The sequence below is a fragment of the Nothoprocta perdicaria genome, unplaced genomic scaffold, assembly GCF_003342845.1.
Source record: "Nothoprocta perdicaria isolate Ctin4 unplaced genomic scaffold, notPer1 scaffold_169, whole genome shotgun sequence".
In the NCBI taxonomy this organism is placed as follows: domain Eukaryota; kingdom Metazoa; phylum Chordata; class Aves; order Tinamiformes; family Tinamidae; genus Nothoprocta; species Nothoprocta perdicaria.
The window spans coordinates 498958-518733 of NW_020454860.1; the positions used below are offsets into that span (position 1 = coordinate 498958).

General features: G+C 40.0%; 1 protein-coding gene across 1 annotated transcript in view; it reads right to left on the reverse strand.

Moving 5' to 3' along the window:
• CMSS1 (cms1 ribosomal small subunit homolog) overlaps positions 1 to 19776 on the reverse strand; it is a 102860-nt gene that overhangs the window by 5814 nt on the left and 77270 nt on the right. The window contains exons 3-8 of the mRNA XM_026035881.1: positions 12791 to 12891; positions 8727 to 8798; positions 6310 to 6439; positions 2665 to 2724; positions 1532 to 1634; positions 29 to 89 (exon numbers count right to left, since the gene is read on the reverse strand). Of these exons, the coding sequence (XP_025891666.1) occupies positions 29 to 89; positions 1532 to 1634; positions 2665 to 2724; positions 6310 to 6439; positions 8727 to 8798; positions 12791 to 12891 (527 nt within the window). The remainder of the gene's footprint in view (positions 1 to 28; positions 90 to 1531; positions 1635 to 2664; positions 2725 to 6309; positions 6440 to 8726; positions 8799 to 12790; positions 12892 to 19776) is intronic.

The window sequence follows — 19776 nt, forward strand, 5'->3', positions numbered from 1 at the left end:
CAGTTTTATATCTCGGTAGCTTTCTTACCTTTATGTGCTTTGCAAACAATTTGAGGACTCTGCAGTCTCCTTTAAATGCTGTCATTGATCTAGCAATAAAACAATTGAAAAAGTAAATGTGGGCATAAGGGCTAGCATTAAGACCACATGGGAGGAAAGCAAAACTAGCTGGCATTTCTCAGCACGCTTGAGACACACAGCTCCCCAGTGACTCTTATTTGAGCTTTGAAATCTATGTTCATTCTTGTTTTCTACTTGGGGAAACCAACAACTAGAAAAACAGAACAGCAGATACAATTAAGAAGCAATGTTGTTTAGATAAAGTGTCAGTTAATATTTAATAGTCACTGTCTGTACTTTCACAACTAAGTTCTACATGGAGTAATTGCTAAATTCAAAAATATCTCTGTTACTGATATGCAAGCATGACTGAGCACGARTGTGCAGGCAGAGAAAGAAAAGATCAGGGAATCTCCTTTTTACAGACTCTTCAGGCAGTGCTGCAATTGGGAACACATAGGCTGCCACAGCTTTTACTACAGAAAGAAACTCAGTTGACCAAAATTTGTTTGCCTGAAAACCTGACTTGCTCTTAGRCTCTACACTTGGGCACATAATCAAAAGCTTCATGATTCTTACYAACTGAGCAGGAGACAAGACATTCTGTTATTTACTGAGTGTCATTTAAGGTAGACTTTTTCTGAATACTTTTTGCAGCAAACTAAATTTTCAAATTTTTCTTTTGCAAAGCTAAATGTTTATATGCAAATAGCAAATATACACGTAAGCCACCTGATGGTACTGTCTGCATGCAGATGCTAAGCACAACAGGCACATCTGTCATTTCTACACTTTTATCTGTAGTATAAACTTCCTAACTCATGATCTCATATTGTGCTAATAATAGCAGGATAATCATGGGAAACAGGGTCATGGCACAAAAGACAACCATGAAATCTGAGAGATATATAATTTAACAAAGTTATCAAGATTTCCTGGAATGAGGTGAAGAAAGAGAGGGGAAGAGAAGGTAAAAAGGAGGATAAGGCACATGGAAAGGCATCCTAAGTTGTCTGTGAACAATGACATGGATGTCGAGGCATCGAGGCCAGAAACCGGCCTCGCCACTGGAGGTCCTGGAACGCCATGTCCTCACTATGTCACCATGTCACTGGTGCCAGCAACATCATGACCCTACAGTCACAACTGCTAGTGGCGGGTCATGATGTTTTATGGGCTTATTGTGTTCCAAAGTAGAACATGTTGCGTGTTTCCCTGAAGTTGGCTACCCTTTAGTTTTGTTTTTTAACAAAAATAGCAATTCCAAGCAGCTGAACTCCTATGTGTTACTTTAGTCTGAAATTACCCACTCCACCCCCATAGTTTAAAGCAGAAAGGGACAGTCAGTTTGAGTCAGTAACTTTTTTGGCTAGCAGARGACAGTGTCCCAGTTTTGCCTTTACATCTGTGGTTCCAAGACAAAACCCCTGAACAACAGCCAACCTCAACAAAACGTTTGCTATCAACATACTTGATGAGTTCCAAGGATCGAAGGGCAGAACTGCAGATAACCAGGATCACCACTGACTTTGTCTCCTTGTGGTTTTTACGAAGTTTTGCCCATTTAGGACAAACTGAAATGAAAAAGCCCATATAACACATTAAGAAAGTGCTACTTATATCCACACCACGATTCTAAATTACAAGAGTACATGATGAATGGCAGTCAACAGTGAGAACACACACGCTGTCTCCTATGAGGTCTGGATCTGGGGCAAAACTTCTAAATTTAGTTTTTGGCCACTGGAAAATGTAATGTCCAATATAAATAAAACAGACATTATATAACTGAGCAAACTAGATAAGCATTAAAATTCAGCTTTTCGAATGGTGACAAGCCCAGTGCCTTCGTTTACCACATACAGTAATTTGAATAAGAGAAAAACAATTGAAAATAAATGTTTACTAGGTCAAGACTTCTACACAAATATGTAAGAGAATAAAAATGCTCTTTCTTAATTCTAGTAGACAGTTCCAAGAGTGTTACTGTAAGATAATACATGTACTTTCTTAAGAAGCAACTATAAATCACTTAGAAAGAATCTGAGGCAATCAAAAGAAACCCAAGAAATTTTGATGCAAAGAGAAGTTATAGAGTAAAAAAGAATGAGGAACACAAAACCTCAGGCAAAAAAAATATGCAAATGAAACCAAAACGCAACGCCCTAAATAATTATTGAAGTTTTCAGAGAATCACAGAGTGGATGAGATTGGAAGGGACCTCTAGAGATCATCTCATCCAACCCCCTCCTCCAGCAGGGACATGTAGAGCACGAGGCACATGGTGGAATYCAGGTGGGTTTGGAAGTTCTCCAGAGAAGGAGACTCCACAACCTCCCTGGGCAGCCTGTGCCAGGGCTCTGTCACAGCAAAGAAGTTCTTCCTCACATGGAGATGAGGAAGTGTGTTTCAACTTGTCCTGTGTTTCAACTTGTACCCACTGCCCCTTGTCCTATCACTGGCCACCACTGCGAAGAGTTTGTCCCTCTCCTCCCTACATTCACCCTTCAGGTATTTAAGGTATCTGTGGGTGCAGATAAAAAGCTGCAATAATAATGTTTTTTTAATACAACTCTTCTCATTCTGACCAACATTTTAACTTACTTTCCTTCAGGTATGAAGAAAAACTGTGGGTGAGATCATTGGCTGGCAAAAAGCAGGAATCTGAAAACAGAAGAAAATATAGCTGTTGATGTATTTGTTACACCAGAAAGAATATATGTTTGTGAGATAACCACTGGTTATGTTGATTAAATCACACATCTATATTAAAATCCATCTTGTATAAACTAACATTTGTTAAACCYCACTCAGGTTCACCTCTAGAGAATAAGCATCTTTAAACTGGGTAAGTCAATGAAGACAGCACCTCTCAACCCAATGTAAGTCCTTTCTATTCTGCCACCACGAAACCCTGCACACAGTACTGTACAAGCACAACCAAATGCTAAAGCAAGTTTTCCCATGTCTTTGCCACAATCAAGCAAAGGCTTTAAGCCACAAGCTGTACAGTCAACTTGCCAGACCATTACTCCAGTCTAGCAAGGCAAACAYGTGTAGGTCACCTGGACAGTTTGTACTCTGTAGAACATACCTGTAAGAGAGACATTGGCCAGTGCCAACGAATTTGTTTTTCTTCCTGGCCCTTGATGCAGCAGTAATCTAATTGACTACACCAGTGCAAAGGGCAACATTTACATTGCTTTATTATACATTCTTCTTCTTTCATTTCCCACTGACTCCATATCTTTTACCTGGTTACTGTCTTAGTTAATGACTCTATTTATAAAGACTCTTTGGTAGGAGACATACTACTTAGCTTAAGGCTCCATACACAGACAACAAAGAAAGACAAGGTCCTAAAGTAGGTACTTTGGAGAGTCATGGCCTGACAAAATGCCTTAGTTTTTGATGGTCCTTCACCTGCTGGAACAATATATTCTATTGGAGCATCGACAACTCTTTCTCCAGGCAGCAGTATATCTGTTGTATTTCTTTATGAAGCATTGGCCCTGGAGGCATGTCCCTGGAATGGGATGTTTGTTGAAACACCTACTACTGACACTGATTAAATATTTCCTATTTTACAATAATCAGTTMTTTAAGAATACACATCTGAGATAACATGCAGTAATTAACTAAATTAAGGAAGTTCCTCAACCATGTTATTCATGTTCACATGGAGATTGCATGCTGTGTTAATTCATGATTCCCTCTGGAACATACAGTGTGACAAATTTATTTTATGGATGGAATCTGCCTGTGTAGTTTCCTGAGAATAGCTGTTCTCTGTCACTCTATCTTCCATTTAATGGGTGTTATCTGCCTAAAAACTTTTGTTTTGCCCTGATCACTTTTATTAAAAACAGTTGGACTTGGGCTCCAAAGGAAGTTTGAAGGTGTTCAACTGAAGGATCAGCAGCTGGTTTATTCATGTCTGAAAGATGTCCTTGATGCTAGTGGGAAAGTGTAGGGGACTGGTGTGATACTCATGAATGTTTGGTCGTAAYAAAAATCTTTACAACTACCCTAGTTCTTTCCACCCAGTGGCAATCTACCTTAGCTCTTATTTTGCTGACTTGAAAACATGAAGTGTCATTAATGACTGAACTATTCAAACTACTTTTTTTCAAGGACATGTGTTTCAGTAACTGATTTTTAAACAACACAGCAGAAGTGAAGTAGTAACAACAGCTTTAAATAAAAGAATAAGTCCCARAAAGGACGAAAAACAACATAGCTCCAGTCTCTAGCAAGAGACCATGCTGACTACAGACCAGAGCTTCTGAATTAACACACAACTCCAAGTAGTTACTTGTTAATTTGCTCAGTGCTTTGACACGAATAGCATGACAGCTGTAGGAGTCAGTAAGCACCTTGGTGCCTTAAGCTTCCAACTCCCAGCACAGAAAGAACRGAAAAAAACTCCATTTAACTGAAGGGTGGAAACATCATTTCACTAGTCTGAAGGCCTCTTTTATTAGAAAGAAACCAAATCAAATCAACCCTGAAGACCTAGAAATATTTAACATWAGCATTTCAAATTATCCAAGCAGGGCTCTTCTAGTTTTTTTCTGATTCAAGAAGAAAGCTGAACTGGGCCTAAAGAAATAAAGGTCAGCCTAGAATCAAGGATGTCTGAAAGAAGCTATAAGAATGAGCACACTTATCTAGAAAGACAGGCTTAAATATTGAAAAAGAGAGAGTATTGCTGGGCTGAAAAGCTGCTACCTTGGACACATGTCACTAAGAGTTCCAGAAGCGTGAAAGGAATATAGAGGCAGTTGGGTCTTCATATAGATGATGCCTAGAAAATTAACTTCTCTGTCTGTAGGGTAAGAGGCACAATAGTTCAATAGTTCTATAATATAATCCAAAAGTGAGAAACTAATCCCACTCTGCCCTGCCTTGCCATTGCTATCACTAGCTTTTAACTGCAGACAAACTACATGAATCCTATAGGATCCCTGTCATGGCGAATTGTTCACTTTGCACTTGGACCAAAGTTAYTATCTTATTTCATATCATCATGTTACTGAAAAACATTGTCTTCAACATCTCATAATGAAGCCAGAATGATTTTTCATTATTCCCCTGTCTACGCCTCTCAGTCTTCTATCACATATCAGAATCAGGTTATCCAAGAAGTAAGATATTTTTTGCAGTCTTTCTTAGCATCTTGGAAACTACTGCTTAGGAATCTTACCATTTYGAAAAGGAAAGCAAACTCTTGTAATGAATATTTACAAGAAAAGTACACATTTAGATAATGGTTATTTTTGTTTCCACAGATACAAAAAAATAATGCCAAATACATATTTGTCCCAATTAAAGTAACATCTCCACTTAAGTGGCAAAATAATGACAGAATCATAGAATCCTTAAGGTTGGAAGAGACCTTTAGAAATCATCTAGTCCAACCCCCCTGCATACACAGGGTCACCCAGAGCATRGGGCACAGGGCTGCATCCAAGCGGGTTTTGACAATCTCCAGAGAAAGAGATTCCACAACCTCCCTGGGCAGCCTGTTCCAGGGCTTTGTCACACTCTCTGTTAAGAATTTTTTCCTTAAGTTCCTATGGAACTTTTGGTGCTTCAGTTTGTGGCCGTTTCCTCCAGTTCTAGCAGTGGCCACCCCTGAAAAGAGGCTGAACTCATCCTCCTCACTCCCTCTCTACAGGTATTACCAGGATACACTTATCATATCTCAGCCTTCTCTTCTCCAGGCTGAACAGGCCCAGCTCTCTCAGCCTTTGCTCATATGGCACATGTTCCAGGCCCCTCATCATCCTCATAGCCCTGCGCTGGACTCTCTCCAGCAGCTCCACATCCCTCTTGTACTGGGGAGCCCAGAACTGGACACAGTCTCCAGRTGTGGCCTCACCAGGRCTGTGTRTAGGGGGACRATCACCTCCCTCGACCTGTTGGAGACRCTCTTCTTAATGCACCCCAGGATCCCGTTGGCCTTCTTGGCCACCAGGGCACACTGCTGCCTCATGGTCAACTTGTCGTCCACCATGACACCCAGGTCCCTCTCTGTGGGGCTGCTCTCCAGCAGGTCAGTCCCCAGCCTGTACTGGTATCTGGGGTTATTCCAGCCAAGCACAGGACCTTGCAAGACTATACTTCCTTGAATAAGTTCAAGTCATGAGACCTGTCCTAAAAAAATCTTTCTCCTACAGCAAAACAACTCACTAGCATTTTGAAAAAAAAGGACATTCTTTATCTATTTAAGATATGACAATTTACCTGGCAGTTTTAATTCCTCGATTTCAATCACGGAACGTCTTGCATCAAAATGCTGACTGAGCAAATCCTGAAGATCTTTAGGGACACCAGGTTTTGGAGCAGACTTTTCCAGAATATCAGAAATCTTCTTCTAAAAATAAGTAAAAGTATATGTGAGGCATTTCTATCATTTTTACTGTTTGACTAGTTAAAGACACTATATTGTTCCTCCACAATTCAATACAGAAAGTGCATAATCTGAAAAAAAGACCTTAGAATGGGATAAAATTCTCATTGCCTTTAGCAGGAATGCAGACTTCATAAATGAGTTCAGAGTCCTTCACAGGACAGCCTGTCAACTTGAAGACAAAAAATATCCTGGGCACTCAACTGAAATGTTGCCAAAGCAAAATGTAATGGAAAGCTGGTTTTTTTTTTTTGTGTGTGGTATTTGCTGTCATTACACTTAAGTATCAGTTTGAAAATCCATGTTTTCCCAACATTCATTTTAGTTTAGTAACGGGAATCAAGACATTATATATAAGATGGCCATATTTTGATTAGAAGACAGTAAAGAATGTTACCCACTTTSGAACGAAAGATGGTAAACTAAATTCACAGAATAATTTTAAAGTGCAATGGAAACCAGTCACAAAAACAGAGACAAAGCAGAAGGAGTGCAGCAGCTATTTTGAGCTTTTAAGATATATAACATTTTTAACCAAACTAATAGTTTTGGGCCTGGAGTATGACCTTCTGATAATCTTTCACAGCTGTGGAACATCACTGCAGAAATAGGTGTGAAAATTCTTCGCTTCTTTTTTATTTCTACTGCTTTTAMACATGGAGAAAATTGTATTTTTAAAATGATAACATCTTGACATCATTGAAATTAAAGTGTTGAATTTTTCATGTAATTCCACAAATCATGGGAGTAGAACAGTCCAGGATTCCCTTCATCAGAAGAATGTGGGATCGTTTCAGAATATGGGAGATTTTCAAAGAGAAAGATGGCCTGGAGAGAAAGGCATTGATGCAAAGCCCTTCTTGCTCTCACTGATAAAAGGATTCACTTGTGAAAAGACAGCTAAAGATTTCTCAGCAGCATCAGCCGAGCTGAATCTGCTGCCATGGGGACATGCAAGCCATCATGAGGACAGCATCATCCCAGAAGGGCAAGCCCCCCCCTGTACACCCTGCCTTTTCAGCGATCCGTGCTTAGGGACCTCTGCTTTAGCAGATAATAACCCAGAATGATCAGGTTCATTTTTTCCTTGGTAACGCAGCGTAACCTGCCATTGCACAGGAGCATTACGTCATTCTCTGGGCCACTTGGTTCCTTCAGGAAAAATATGGTCCTCTTGAGGGGAGAAGCCTGATACCAGTGAAACATTCCGTGCGAGCAAGAGCAAGGACACCTGAGCAAACTCTCTTCCTTCAAGGAGAGCTGTGGGGAAATGTCCCACATGCAGGAAGTTTTATTATTTTTCTTCCAATTCATTCCAGATGCTTAAAAGCAAAAGTTCTTTTTTTTTCTTTTTTTTTTTTTTCTTTTTCTTTTTCCCAGAGAAAGCAGTTTGTTTGGGAGCTATAGATTAGCTTGATAAGCATTTCCTGATGGATTTTTGGACAGGCTATATATGTCACCTTAAGTGCATATCCCCACTGCAACTAAAGCTGTAACTAAGCACCTAATGTTTGCCTGAGAATCGGGTGTTCATCTTAGGTTGGGTTCACCAGTTTCTATTGTGGGATTCTTGAGCCCTGGCTGCCGTGGAAGTAGCACCAAATTCATTTCTGCCAGGGCTGCCTTTAAAGCTAAATCCCACTCTTCCGTACATTAATTCTCCGGATGATTCAGAGGCCTGACATAACATAAATAAGTCACCTCTCTGCCCGGCGAGCAAGCCAAGTATTTACAGTCCATGCTGAAAATTAATTTGCCTGGTGCCATACAATCTCCATCTAGTCTGCAGCGTGGGTTTGTTGTTGAGGAGGAGGAGGGAGCATGGCCAGAGGGACAGTACAGAGCATTTATTTATATACCTATGCCACGGCGAGAAGAGGGAACAAGGGCAGTTCTTGGCTTCAGAAACATAACAGCAACTGGAGCCTGGCCACACAGCTGAAATAGGGAGGATGCTGCAGCACCTGAAAATCCACCTTTATCTAATACACTGATTTTCCCAGTGAGCAGCATTTGTAAGCTGGGTACAGAGGTACACAGCCCTTGACTAAGGCACAGGCAAGTGCCATGGTTCAGTTTTCATGGGGAGTGAGTTTTCAGAAGGAAGTAAAAAAAAAAGTGGGGATTAATATTCTTCTCTAAAATAGGCTGCAGTATCTTTGACCATATTACTCGACATTGTCATTCAGGGTTGTGAATCTTATAATAGCATAAGCACTCAGTGCCCTACATATATCTAGGACATTCATACCTTCTTTCTCTTCTTTGCTTTTGCAGTGCTCTCCTGTTTTTCTTCAGGCTGAGTTAAAAAGCACTCTGTAGGCTGCACAGCATATAAAAAGAGAGAGAGAGAAAAAAGAAAGATTTAACATCAGATATATGATCATCTGAAAAAAAAAAGCACAAGGTACTAGGAATACATAAATTGTGATACTGGGTTAAGGAAAAACAAGAACAAAAAGCCCAACAAACCTCCCCTTTTTAGAGGGAGTCGACCTAGTGCAACTTCAGAATAAAGACCTCTATTGTTGTAACTAGAGCAGAATAAAAAAGAAAAGCAAGAATTTATTTTTCACCATCAAGWGGGCAAAAGCAAGTTTGGATAAATTAAAAAAAAAAAAAAAGAGAGGAAAATCCATGAAGAGAACTTCCAAAAAATATGTATATTTAATCCCTGCTATTGTATATGATCATTTTTCTAAACTCTGCCAATAGGACTTTAAAATAACTGGGTCTAATATACACAACCAGATGGCAAAAGATATCATGGAACTGGGAGAGAATAATTGGAAATAATCATGCTCTGGATTTCTTTCCATGCTTGTAATGCAAAATTTAGGGAAAGATGTTTCAAATTTGCTCTGCTCCATTCTTGCTTTGTCTGCTCATAGCAAGCGGGGTCAAATAAACACAAGAAAAATACATGTTGCAGAATACAGAATAGCTTTTATCCAACACATGTGTCATTATTATTAACTCTCTCCTGTCCCCAGGTGAGCAGGCTGAATTTGTCTGTTAGCTAGAGTCCCTGTTCACAGAACACAGGGTGAGGATTTGTCTGAGAGCCCCCTGGAGTTGCTCAACACAGAGGAAGTGAGGGACAGTTTTCCTTGTTTTAGGCATGCCAGTTCTCTTTCTTTGGTCTTCTGTACATTACCAATGCAAACTAAGCTACAAATCTGGGTTTTAGAGCTTAACAGGTGATCAATGAAGAAATGCCCCCTGGGAAAAAGGGCTGAATTGCAGGGAAAAAGTTCCTTGACACTAAAATGCACATGGCTGGAAAAATCTACTCTTGTGAACAACTGTGGAGAAAACTCATTTGGGACATCAAAAACTCAGTCCTGCACGAGCCAGGCCTGCACTAGCCCCTAGGGAAGGCCTGAAGGGGAAATAGCAGCAGTCAAAGGAGTCTGGGACTAGAGAAACGCTCCTTCGTTCCCCTCTTGAGGCAGGAGTGACGGGACCTTCCTCCACTTAGCAATAAAACACAGAGTACCACCACACCCACCAGAAAAAAAAATGACCTTTCTTGTTTTATGTGCTGCAATGCAAACACAGTCAACACTAGTAAAGACACTAAAGCTGTACAGAGATGGCYGAGGTTGGAAGTGAGATGTAGGACCTAGTAGACAAGGTTTGCCCAGGGCAAACTCACTACATCTGCACCTAGGCCTGGAATTCGTATTGCAGCCTAGGTCAATGCCTACCCATAAGAGAGTCCACATCTTGCCTCAACAAATAGGGATCTGCCCCCGTGATTTTCTCAAGTATAAACACATTGGATCACCACTGGAAATCAAGGGACTGACTGAAAGTAGAAACTCATTTGCCCTAATAAGGTTACAGGGTTAACATAAGATTTTTGGTTTTATTTTTTATTCTTTAATCTCTGTCATGACTCCAACACAATTGTTTTTAAGAATACTGTTCATTTCTCCATTCCTAACCCTGCTGCTAGCATTCCCAGACGTTCCGACGGAAACAGAGCTACCCTCTGCCTTCAGCTCCTGCTCTACCCTGACACATCCCAGCTGTCCACAGATATTGAAAGACCACTTTCCAGATGTTATGATCCTAATTTCTATATTCAGCATCACATTTTAGGCAGAAAACAAGTCTTTGTACTGATTTAGTCATGGGACACTACCAAGCCATCAAAGAGCCAGAATCTTTTTCTGAATCTTTTTCTTCCTGCAGAATACAATGGTTCCTTAATCTAGGAATCTTCACCACTCTGTTTATGAGTCTTTCAGAATACAAAAAATGCCCATCAGTCATGTTGGGCCCATTTCTCCCTTCACAAACATCATGACCTGCTTCATATAAATGTGAAAAACACCACGTGCATTCCCAACTGGGATCTGTGTGACAAAAGAATAAAACCCACAGAGCTGAAAAACGTTCTCTAATAGAAAAGAATATTTCTCACTGATAGCTCTTCATTCAAATGCTTAAAATACATTCAAATGCTTAAAATACCATCAAATGCCATGGCTTCTTTTCCGAACACAGTATGAAGCCCTTTCTTTCAATGGCAACAGAAGTACGCAGCAGGCTTGTAGGCCAAGCCTTGCTGCTTCACACCACCATAATAGGCAGATTCACAAAACTCCTTTATAGCAGCACATTAAGCAGACTCACAGAACTCCTTTCCAGCAGCACATACATATATATACACATATATATGCATACATACACACATACATATGCATGATGCACTGTTAGACCAGAAATACAAGTCTACTGTACCTAGACAGTAATAAGAAAGCCATAAAGGTAGGAGAAACCAAATGGTGGTGAATGGCTGTACATCTACACGTCTTTTGATGATCCTAAAATACTTAAGCATCTGATGTAGACTGAACTTCTGACCCTGTCATAAGTGCTAGCTGCCTACCTACTCATTTGATAGCTCTTCACATGCCACCCTTAAGCAAAGGTCTTTTGAGTGTTTTTCTTATGCGTGATGCAGAACAGACAACCTACTGGCTTTTGACATGGCTCCCTTGTGCTCTGTGTTCTTAGCTGTTTTTACAAGGAAGTTCTTAAAATGCAGAAAACAGGAAATTTGTGCTGAGACCACTGATTTATGAACTAAAATGTCATAAATTCCTTGTTTGTTAATCATTGACAGAACATAAAATATTTCCTGTATTATATTTCTAATACAACTTTTTTCATTACATTTTGCCAAGTTACTGGAAATTCAAATGTAAAGTGGAAACACTCTTGTATTTGTGTGAAATTTTACCTCCTAGGTCAGTCATATACTCTGGGAGTTAGTGACAAAGTAAACACATCTATGCTCCATTCAGATCAGAAACAAATTATTCAAGTCATGGTAAGCCTAAGGACAGTCTGCAGACTGGAAACATAAATGTTCATAATTCAATTTAGTTGTCTTCTGACTGGTTTTAAGATGCCAAGACCTCTGAAGAATAGCTTCCAGACTGTGAACGAGGCAAGGATGAGAGAACAAAACATGCTGCATTAAACATACCAGAAAACAAAACYACTACCTTTGTACAAATACAACTGATCAGCAAACCTTTTTGTTATGTAAGACCTGCAACAACACTATGGCAATGAGCTCCTATCAGCCATGAAACTCTATAAAATAATGATTTAACCTCAAATACCTGTCCAAAATACAAATTGGTATTTCTTATTGTAGAGGCAGGACTGGGCCGGGTGCGCTGGGCAACAGGCGAGCAGCTTCAGCTCCCAATCAGCAGGATGATCTGGGTTCATTTATCCTTCCTAGCATTCCCATACAACGAACAAAGCATGAGGGAAATTTGTTTGTCAAAGATGCCTTTTCCAGGGTGTACTCCATGTGGTGCTGAGAATCATAGCTCCTACAGGTGCTAGAAGAAACTTTCAGCAGTGCAAGGCTATGAAAACATCCATTGGGACCTAAATTCTTCTCCACTTGGACAATTCAATGGAGTTATATTTGAGTGGAAATGCTGTAAAACATTTTAAATACAGCTTCCAAGGTCTCAGGTGTACAACCAGAGGAATCCAGGGACAACCACTCAGGGTTATATCACTGAGTTAGAGTGATATTAGAAGACATGATGCAAGGAGCAGGCTCAACAATCTCAGCTTACACAAAACAAGAATGAAGTTATTATTGAAATCTTCTGGAACCCAATCACTTACAAATAAATCCAAATCACAAAGGATCTTATTACACAAAAAATGGATGAGACAATACAAAAAGAAAACTGCTTCCTTATTGAAAGAAAAGGGACTACATTTCCTTATGCAGTCACCTCTGTGCTCTACATAACCACTCAACTTACAAACCTTCTTTCTTTTCTTTGTCACAGCAGGTTTGGAGTCTGATTCCTGATGCATTGCTCTCCACTYCTCACTTGTCTTCTCACTAGCTTCATCATCCGAGGAATCTGATGAGAAAAAAAGGAGTTTTGTTACGCTGTTTTATTTTTAAAATCTACTTCTACCTTCACATACAGAAATAAGGATATGTTCAACTGAAGGTTTGTCACAATAATACAATTCTAAGATTGGCAATAAACAYAGCTGTAACAGAAATTAGTATTATTTTACTGGTATTTGATATTTGCCTAAAAAGAGGTACCATTTTCCCTGTTCTTCACAATATTTCATCTAGAAATAATCTTTATTTAGCTTTCTGGATTTCTGCAAAGCTGCTACTATTTGCAGAATCACCAAATACATCAAATACATTTACAGACCTATCTCAGCAAAACTTCAGACCAMAAAACAAGCAACAGCATTGCTGCTGCAGACTAAAAAAAGCAATGGCTCTTTGGACCAGAGCTTTACTTAGAAAGCTTTCCTGCTAATCCTACTGACACTTCTCTTGGAATGAGTCATCTTCTCCTACAAAAAACAAATCTTGCAGATGAAGAAGGAAAAAAAAAATCAAACTCAACACCTACTCATGCATGACCTCTCCAAGATATTCTTGCTAAAGTTCCAAAAAAGTCCAAAATGCCTTACTAATTACCTACAAGAGTAAAAAATCTAAGAATGGTGTAATGTCAGATTGTATACAAACAATTTTTGTGATCCTATTTTTAGTTACATGACTCATCAGTAAYAGCTAGGCAAAGACACTATACACTCATTTCAAGCACAGTCACCACAAGACTAAAGCTGCTGATGTTTTCCAGGAAAACTCTTTAGATTAAGATGTTGTCCACTCATTTGCCACATCCTTTTCATTAGCAGAGAGATTTGGGAGGGGAAAAATACCCACAGACTTCCTCATAGAGCGTCTTTATTCTTCCACAGTTGTGCCACTACACACTGCATAGCAATACGTTTGTGGCTTGGAAAATCCTAACGCCAAAAAAAAAAAAAAAAAAAAAAAAAAAAAGCCAAACCCTGGCTAACAAGTTTTATAGTTTTATATGTATTTACACCTGGAAAGTGTTTTCTTCTAATTTTCACCCTTTTTACAACTTGAAAAATCTGCATAAGAGTCAGTGTCCCAAAACCAGCTTGAAACAGCTGTTAAAGAGTTTTGAAGATTCTGGGAGCTTGAGAGCTAGCAAATGAAGAAAATCAGTGAATATTTTAGCAGATTGGATATCATCTGTCATGCAATCTTATTTAGCTCAGATTAGATTTCTGGAAAACTGCAGAAAGCAGAGCAGGGGCTGAAAAGAGATCTTGTTTTCTGTCCAATGCAACTCACAGATGCTAAACGAAGATTAGCAGCAACATGAGGCAGAGCCCACTTTGCACAATAACTAAGTCAGCCTCATCAGAGGAAGCTACATACTCATCTGGGGATCTCTCCTCAAAGGAGGTGGACAAAGCAGGTGACAGGTCTAAATCCCAGGCCATGGGCACACACACCAGGATCATGACCTAGAAGAACTGCAGGTGTTCTCTAGCACTACTGCTACTACTACTACTTTTATTAGTACAGTGCTTTCTACTGTCTCAATAGTGCTCATCAGACAGTGGCCAAGGACGTAAGATTTTCTGAGAAAGTCTGATGACCACTGAAAGTGGCCAGGAGATACTATTCCAAAGCTCACTTGTTTTGTTTCGCTTCTTGATGTCTTCAGTGGTGACATGGGTTTATTTTATTAGAAATRTTTATGTCAATACTCACAAAATTCTATCTAGTCCTGCACAGGCTAACACAGGGCAGCAGGTCAAGTGGGGAAGATACAAATGTGAAGATTTAGGAGACTAAGAATGATGGAGCTTCAGTATCTGTGTCACTCTACTGGGCTTCTAATTCCTATTCTCTTGAAAAACGTCTGAGTGGACCTGCACTAGAGGTTCCCTCTACATGCCTGCAGCTCCTTCCTGCCTCTATTCTTATCCAAAGTGACTGGCCAGTTATGTCTTCCATAACTTCCATAACTTACATCTTCCATCGACTTTGGAGTCTGAGATACATTGCTTCATTAAAAGAAGCTGGAAGATTATATTGTCAATATTCTTGAAAGTCTAAGTGTGCTTTGGTATTATCACTGAGCTCTACCATGGTCTTGCTTCCCCCAATATGACTGCGTCCAGCAAATTTCCTACATGGCATTTTGGAASAGCAGCTTCTGAGTCTCAGTAACCAATATTTACCTTGGCATATCACCCCCTTATATATTCTGTCCTGACTGCAGAGGTGTTCAAGAGGCTACCAGCTTTTGCACATATCAGCACTACAGCCCTGGGTGCCCTGAAGCCAAGCAGGCTTGGGGTAGATTGCACAAACGAAGTACACCAAACAGTTCAGAATGAGTGCCCTCTTCATTCCTCTTGCTGAGCTTCTCCATAGCCCCAAAGCACTCATACCTAAATAAATTTGTGCATATGTCATGGAATTGAAATACTGATCCAGCTCCTTCTCAGTGCACCTCGCACTGGAAATAAATGAAAGGAGAGAGAGTTGGGAGAAAACCCAGTGTGATCTGCAAGCATTCCTTTTAAATCCCACTTGGCGTGTTTTGAAAGGCAGATAAGAATATCTAATGCTCGGGGAAGCCTGTTCTCTCTCTCGTAACTAAAAGATACCCTAGTAGCAATAGCAATCTAAAACTGGACATATGGTTTCCATGATATCACCTGATAAACAATGTGCCACCTGCTCCCTGCCCGTCTGAGCCCTGCACAGCACGTTGTGATGCAAGGCCCTTCTCCTCTTTCAGTCAGGAATGGAAGAAGACAGAAAGAAAAGTCTGGCCCCAGACTCAACAAATATCTCTGAAAACATCTCTAATCCGAGCTCCTTTTCTCATATACCAGTAGTACTTCTCCTTTGTTGTGCAAACAGGCAATACTGGAACAGGCTGCCCAGGGAGGCTGTGGAGTCTCCTTCTCTGGAGATCTTCCAAACCTGCCTGGATGCCGCCCTGTGCCCCGTGCTCTGGGTGTCCCTGCTGGAGCAGAGGGGTTAGACAATCTCTACAGGTCCCTTCCAACCTCAACCATCCTGTGATGCTGTGAATATCCCAGTGAGACAGCAGCTAGCGTCAAAGTTGTGATTGCTTGTGACACCACGTCAACTCCAGAGATAACAGGAGGGTTTTACTGGAATGTCCAAGTACCCGAGGCCAGGCCCTGCCACCCTTGCTCACACGGAGCAGTGCATCTCACTCTGCAAGCAAGTACCTGGAAGTCAGTAATGTAATTCATAAAGCTAAATATAACTGAACGTGAATAAATGCAGAAACATCCAGCTCACAGATTCCACAGAACAGCAACTCTCCGCAGCCGCTCTCCTGCAATGTATGTGTGTATCGTATGTGAATGCAAGGTCATAAAAGAATGCTGAATTGTCACAGAGTACTCTTGATGTACATAAATAAATGCATATTGGAGAGCTCGTCATGTTCTTTGGTATTACATCAGCAGGATGTCACAYAGGCAACTGCTAACAGGCTTCTTCAGGCATTAGACATTTATTTTGGACTGCACTGAAAATTTATGCTTAATACACACAAAAATAGATTTTCTCATTTTCTCATTCCCATTATTGCAGTCATTCAATGCAATGGCTTCCAACTTCTTTCATATACACATATACATTCACCTGAGTGCATCAATAGATATACTAAATACATATACACACAMATATATATGTATTAACACATGTACATACACCTCTGTGTGTGTTACACACATAGTATAAATAGTCAAACAGATATGTATATAATTCAACAGGTTTCCTTTAATCATCACCTTTATTAACTATAACAGMCATGAAGAAGTTTTATTTGCCTGGTTATTTATTGTGGTATTTCTACAGGCAGAGAAGGCATGGATGGTACCTGAGGCCACAACGCATGCTGTGATGTGACTATGATTTTGYTCGTATTATCTCCTACATACAAATTTGTGTTTGCTAGGCTGTTTCATCATTATTGAGTCTTTTGACCTTTGCATGCCACTTTCCTACTCTAATGTGATTAATAAGGGAGCTAAGGTGACCGCAATATAAATAATTCTTTTAGCAACTCAACTAGACTGATTGAGAAAGTAAAATTATTCCAGGAGCATACTGCCACAAAATAAACAAAACGTTACCACCAAAAAGAACAGAAAATAATCTTATAATTCTTTGGAAAAATTTGTCTTATGCTCGGTCATTCTATCACTGAAATAAAGGAAGCAAACAAAAAAAGATTCAAGACATGGGAAGTTCTTTTGGTTTTTTTTGAGACAGAGAGGAGGCATGTTGCTTACCACATGTCAAAATATAGGAAGAACCAAGAAACATGTAAGGTCAAAAGGTAGTTACTGAAGTTTGGGTCAGAGAAATATTCTTTTGCTTAAGTACCCAAAGGTACATAAGGAAATCATTTCCATTAGGTTTTTAATTTGGAAGTGAGAATGGACATTAATTTGATATCCACAAGACACACAATAAAGGACAGTAAAAGAAAAGTTCTTGTAGTTAAACTAATCACTGCAGTGGAATTTGGAAGGAACCTGCCTTCCATGTCCATGAGGAAAATTCCTTCACTTCTACTTCTGGCACAGCCCACAGTCAGAGACATACTCTGGGTCAGAAGTGTCCATAGGTCTGAACCGTTACGTGAAGTCCTACATTCCCCTTATGCTCCCATCAGTCCTATTTATCAGTATTCACCTAGATGTTGCACAAAAACAACCTTTGTATGTGATTTATTCTTGCAAACTCGGTCTCTCCCCTTCTTTTTCCCCTTACTTTAGGCCCTCTCACAGTCCTAAAATTGCCTCATACCAAAAATTAGAACGTAAGAAACTTTGGGTAGGGCCTGTGCTTTCCACTTCTTAAGAGACAGCCCTGGATTTTTTATTTGCTATGCTAACCTGCTGGTTTAAGAAACACTGCAGGAAAAAGGCATGAGCTAATTATTACTCTGTAGGTAGGTAAGGTTCAGGCACAGTGTGCTGGATTATCTTGCACACATCTTTGAATGCAATGCTTTGATTTATTGATTGATTAAACAATACTGATTTACTCTGTATTTATTGAGAAAAAAACTATTTTCAAGGCTCCAGCCTTATTCAGCAGAATAAGAACTATTTGATTCTGGGTAAAATGCCAAGTGTGTTGGGTGGATCTTCAATTTTTTCCTCATCTGTCATTGTATTAATTGTCATTAATATGTCATAAGCACTGCCAATACCAAAGGGAGGATTTCTCTCATGTCTAGCTCTTCAAGTTCTTTCTCTGGAGGCAATGAAAAGTTTGGTTTTTTCCTATAATGGAACCTACTAAGAAGTCAATGACTTAAAAGCAATGGAGCAATAAATAGCTATGAAACCTTTTTGTGGCCTCCCTAGCCTAGCCACATAGAACTACCAATAATACACATTTTATTTATTTATTTATTTAATTGTTGATTTATTTATGTTCTTTGGACCAGTATTTTGCTATTTACCACAGTAACATTTGGGAAACTGGTAGAAAATGAGATTAAATCTTCAAGCAAATTGGTTGTCTAACCAGAAAGGGCCCATTGGCAGCCTCAGAGAGGTAAGTAGTTCTTCCCATTGTAGGCATGCATCATGTGCAGTGGCACTACTGGGAAATCAAGACGATGGTAAGAAAAAAAAAAGGCATTTTGGAGTGCATTTGTGAGGCATACCTATGGGCACACAATATGTGATGCAGGCCTACCAAGAAATAAATCCAAAGAGCTTAAATTTGGCCCCATTGGCTAGGAGCCAGACAGCTTAAGCTCCTTCCAATCCCATTTTACCTAAGCTTGTGCCAAGGCAGAGTTTATCACAGTCTGTAGGACTCTAACACGATCATTTCCAACCACTGGTAACAGTATGTCTTGTAAGTCTTACCAAAACATAAACCCTTTTCCTGGCTAGCTCTTCATCTCTACCTGGCTAGCTCTTCATACATCTACCATGACCCAACTGCCAGACAAATCTAGTGGAAGGATATTTGATTTCAGACCCTCTTTTGCACGCTGAATGGCAATTTAAACTGAAAATGCAGCCTGCTCCAGCAAAACGAGAACTGATCTTCATGGGAACATTTCAAAGTAATTTTAGATACACTGACATGAGAGGAAACGTTTAGCGCATAGACATGCCTATCTGTTAGACAGGCAAAGAATCTCCTGTAGAACATTTCTAAAAAGAAATATCTTTTTCTTCACCTCTATTCTTCAGCTCCTCTCTTTTCTATATTAAAACTTGCTACTTTCAAACCCATTTTTGCTACATCTTGTCGTACTGACTGGGATTGAATCAGAAGTAAAGAAAACGGTCATATCTGGGCCGAAAGACCAGAGGAAAATCTTCTGGTGTACACAAGTATGTAAAATATTCAGCATAGGAAAATCAATTGCTTATGACACAAATCAGGGTTAGACTTTACTTGTAGTATAGCAGTATATATAATTGCAGATTATCTGCAATTTCATAGAATCATAGAATGAATCATAGAATAGAATGCCCAAGGTTGGAAGGGACCTCAGAGGTCATCGAGTCGAACCCCCCTGCATACACAGGGTCACCTAGAGCACGTGGCACAGGGCTGCATCCAAGTGGGTTTTAAAGATCTCCAAAGAAGGAAACTCCACAACCTCTCTGGGCAGCCTGTTCCAGTGCTTTGTCACCCTCACAGTGAAGAAATGCTTCCTTAAGTTCCTGTGGAACTTCCGATGCTTCAGTTTGAAGCCATTTCCTCTAGTCCTATCACTGTCCACCACTGAAAAGAGGCCGCCCCCCTCCTCCTCACTGCCTCCCTTGAGGTATTTATAGACACTGATCAGGTCCCCCCTCAGCCTTCTCCAGGCTGAACAGGCCCAGCTCCCTCAGCCTTTGCTCATAGGGCAGAT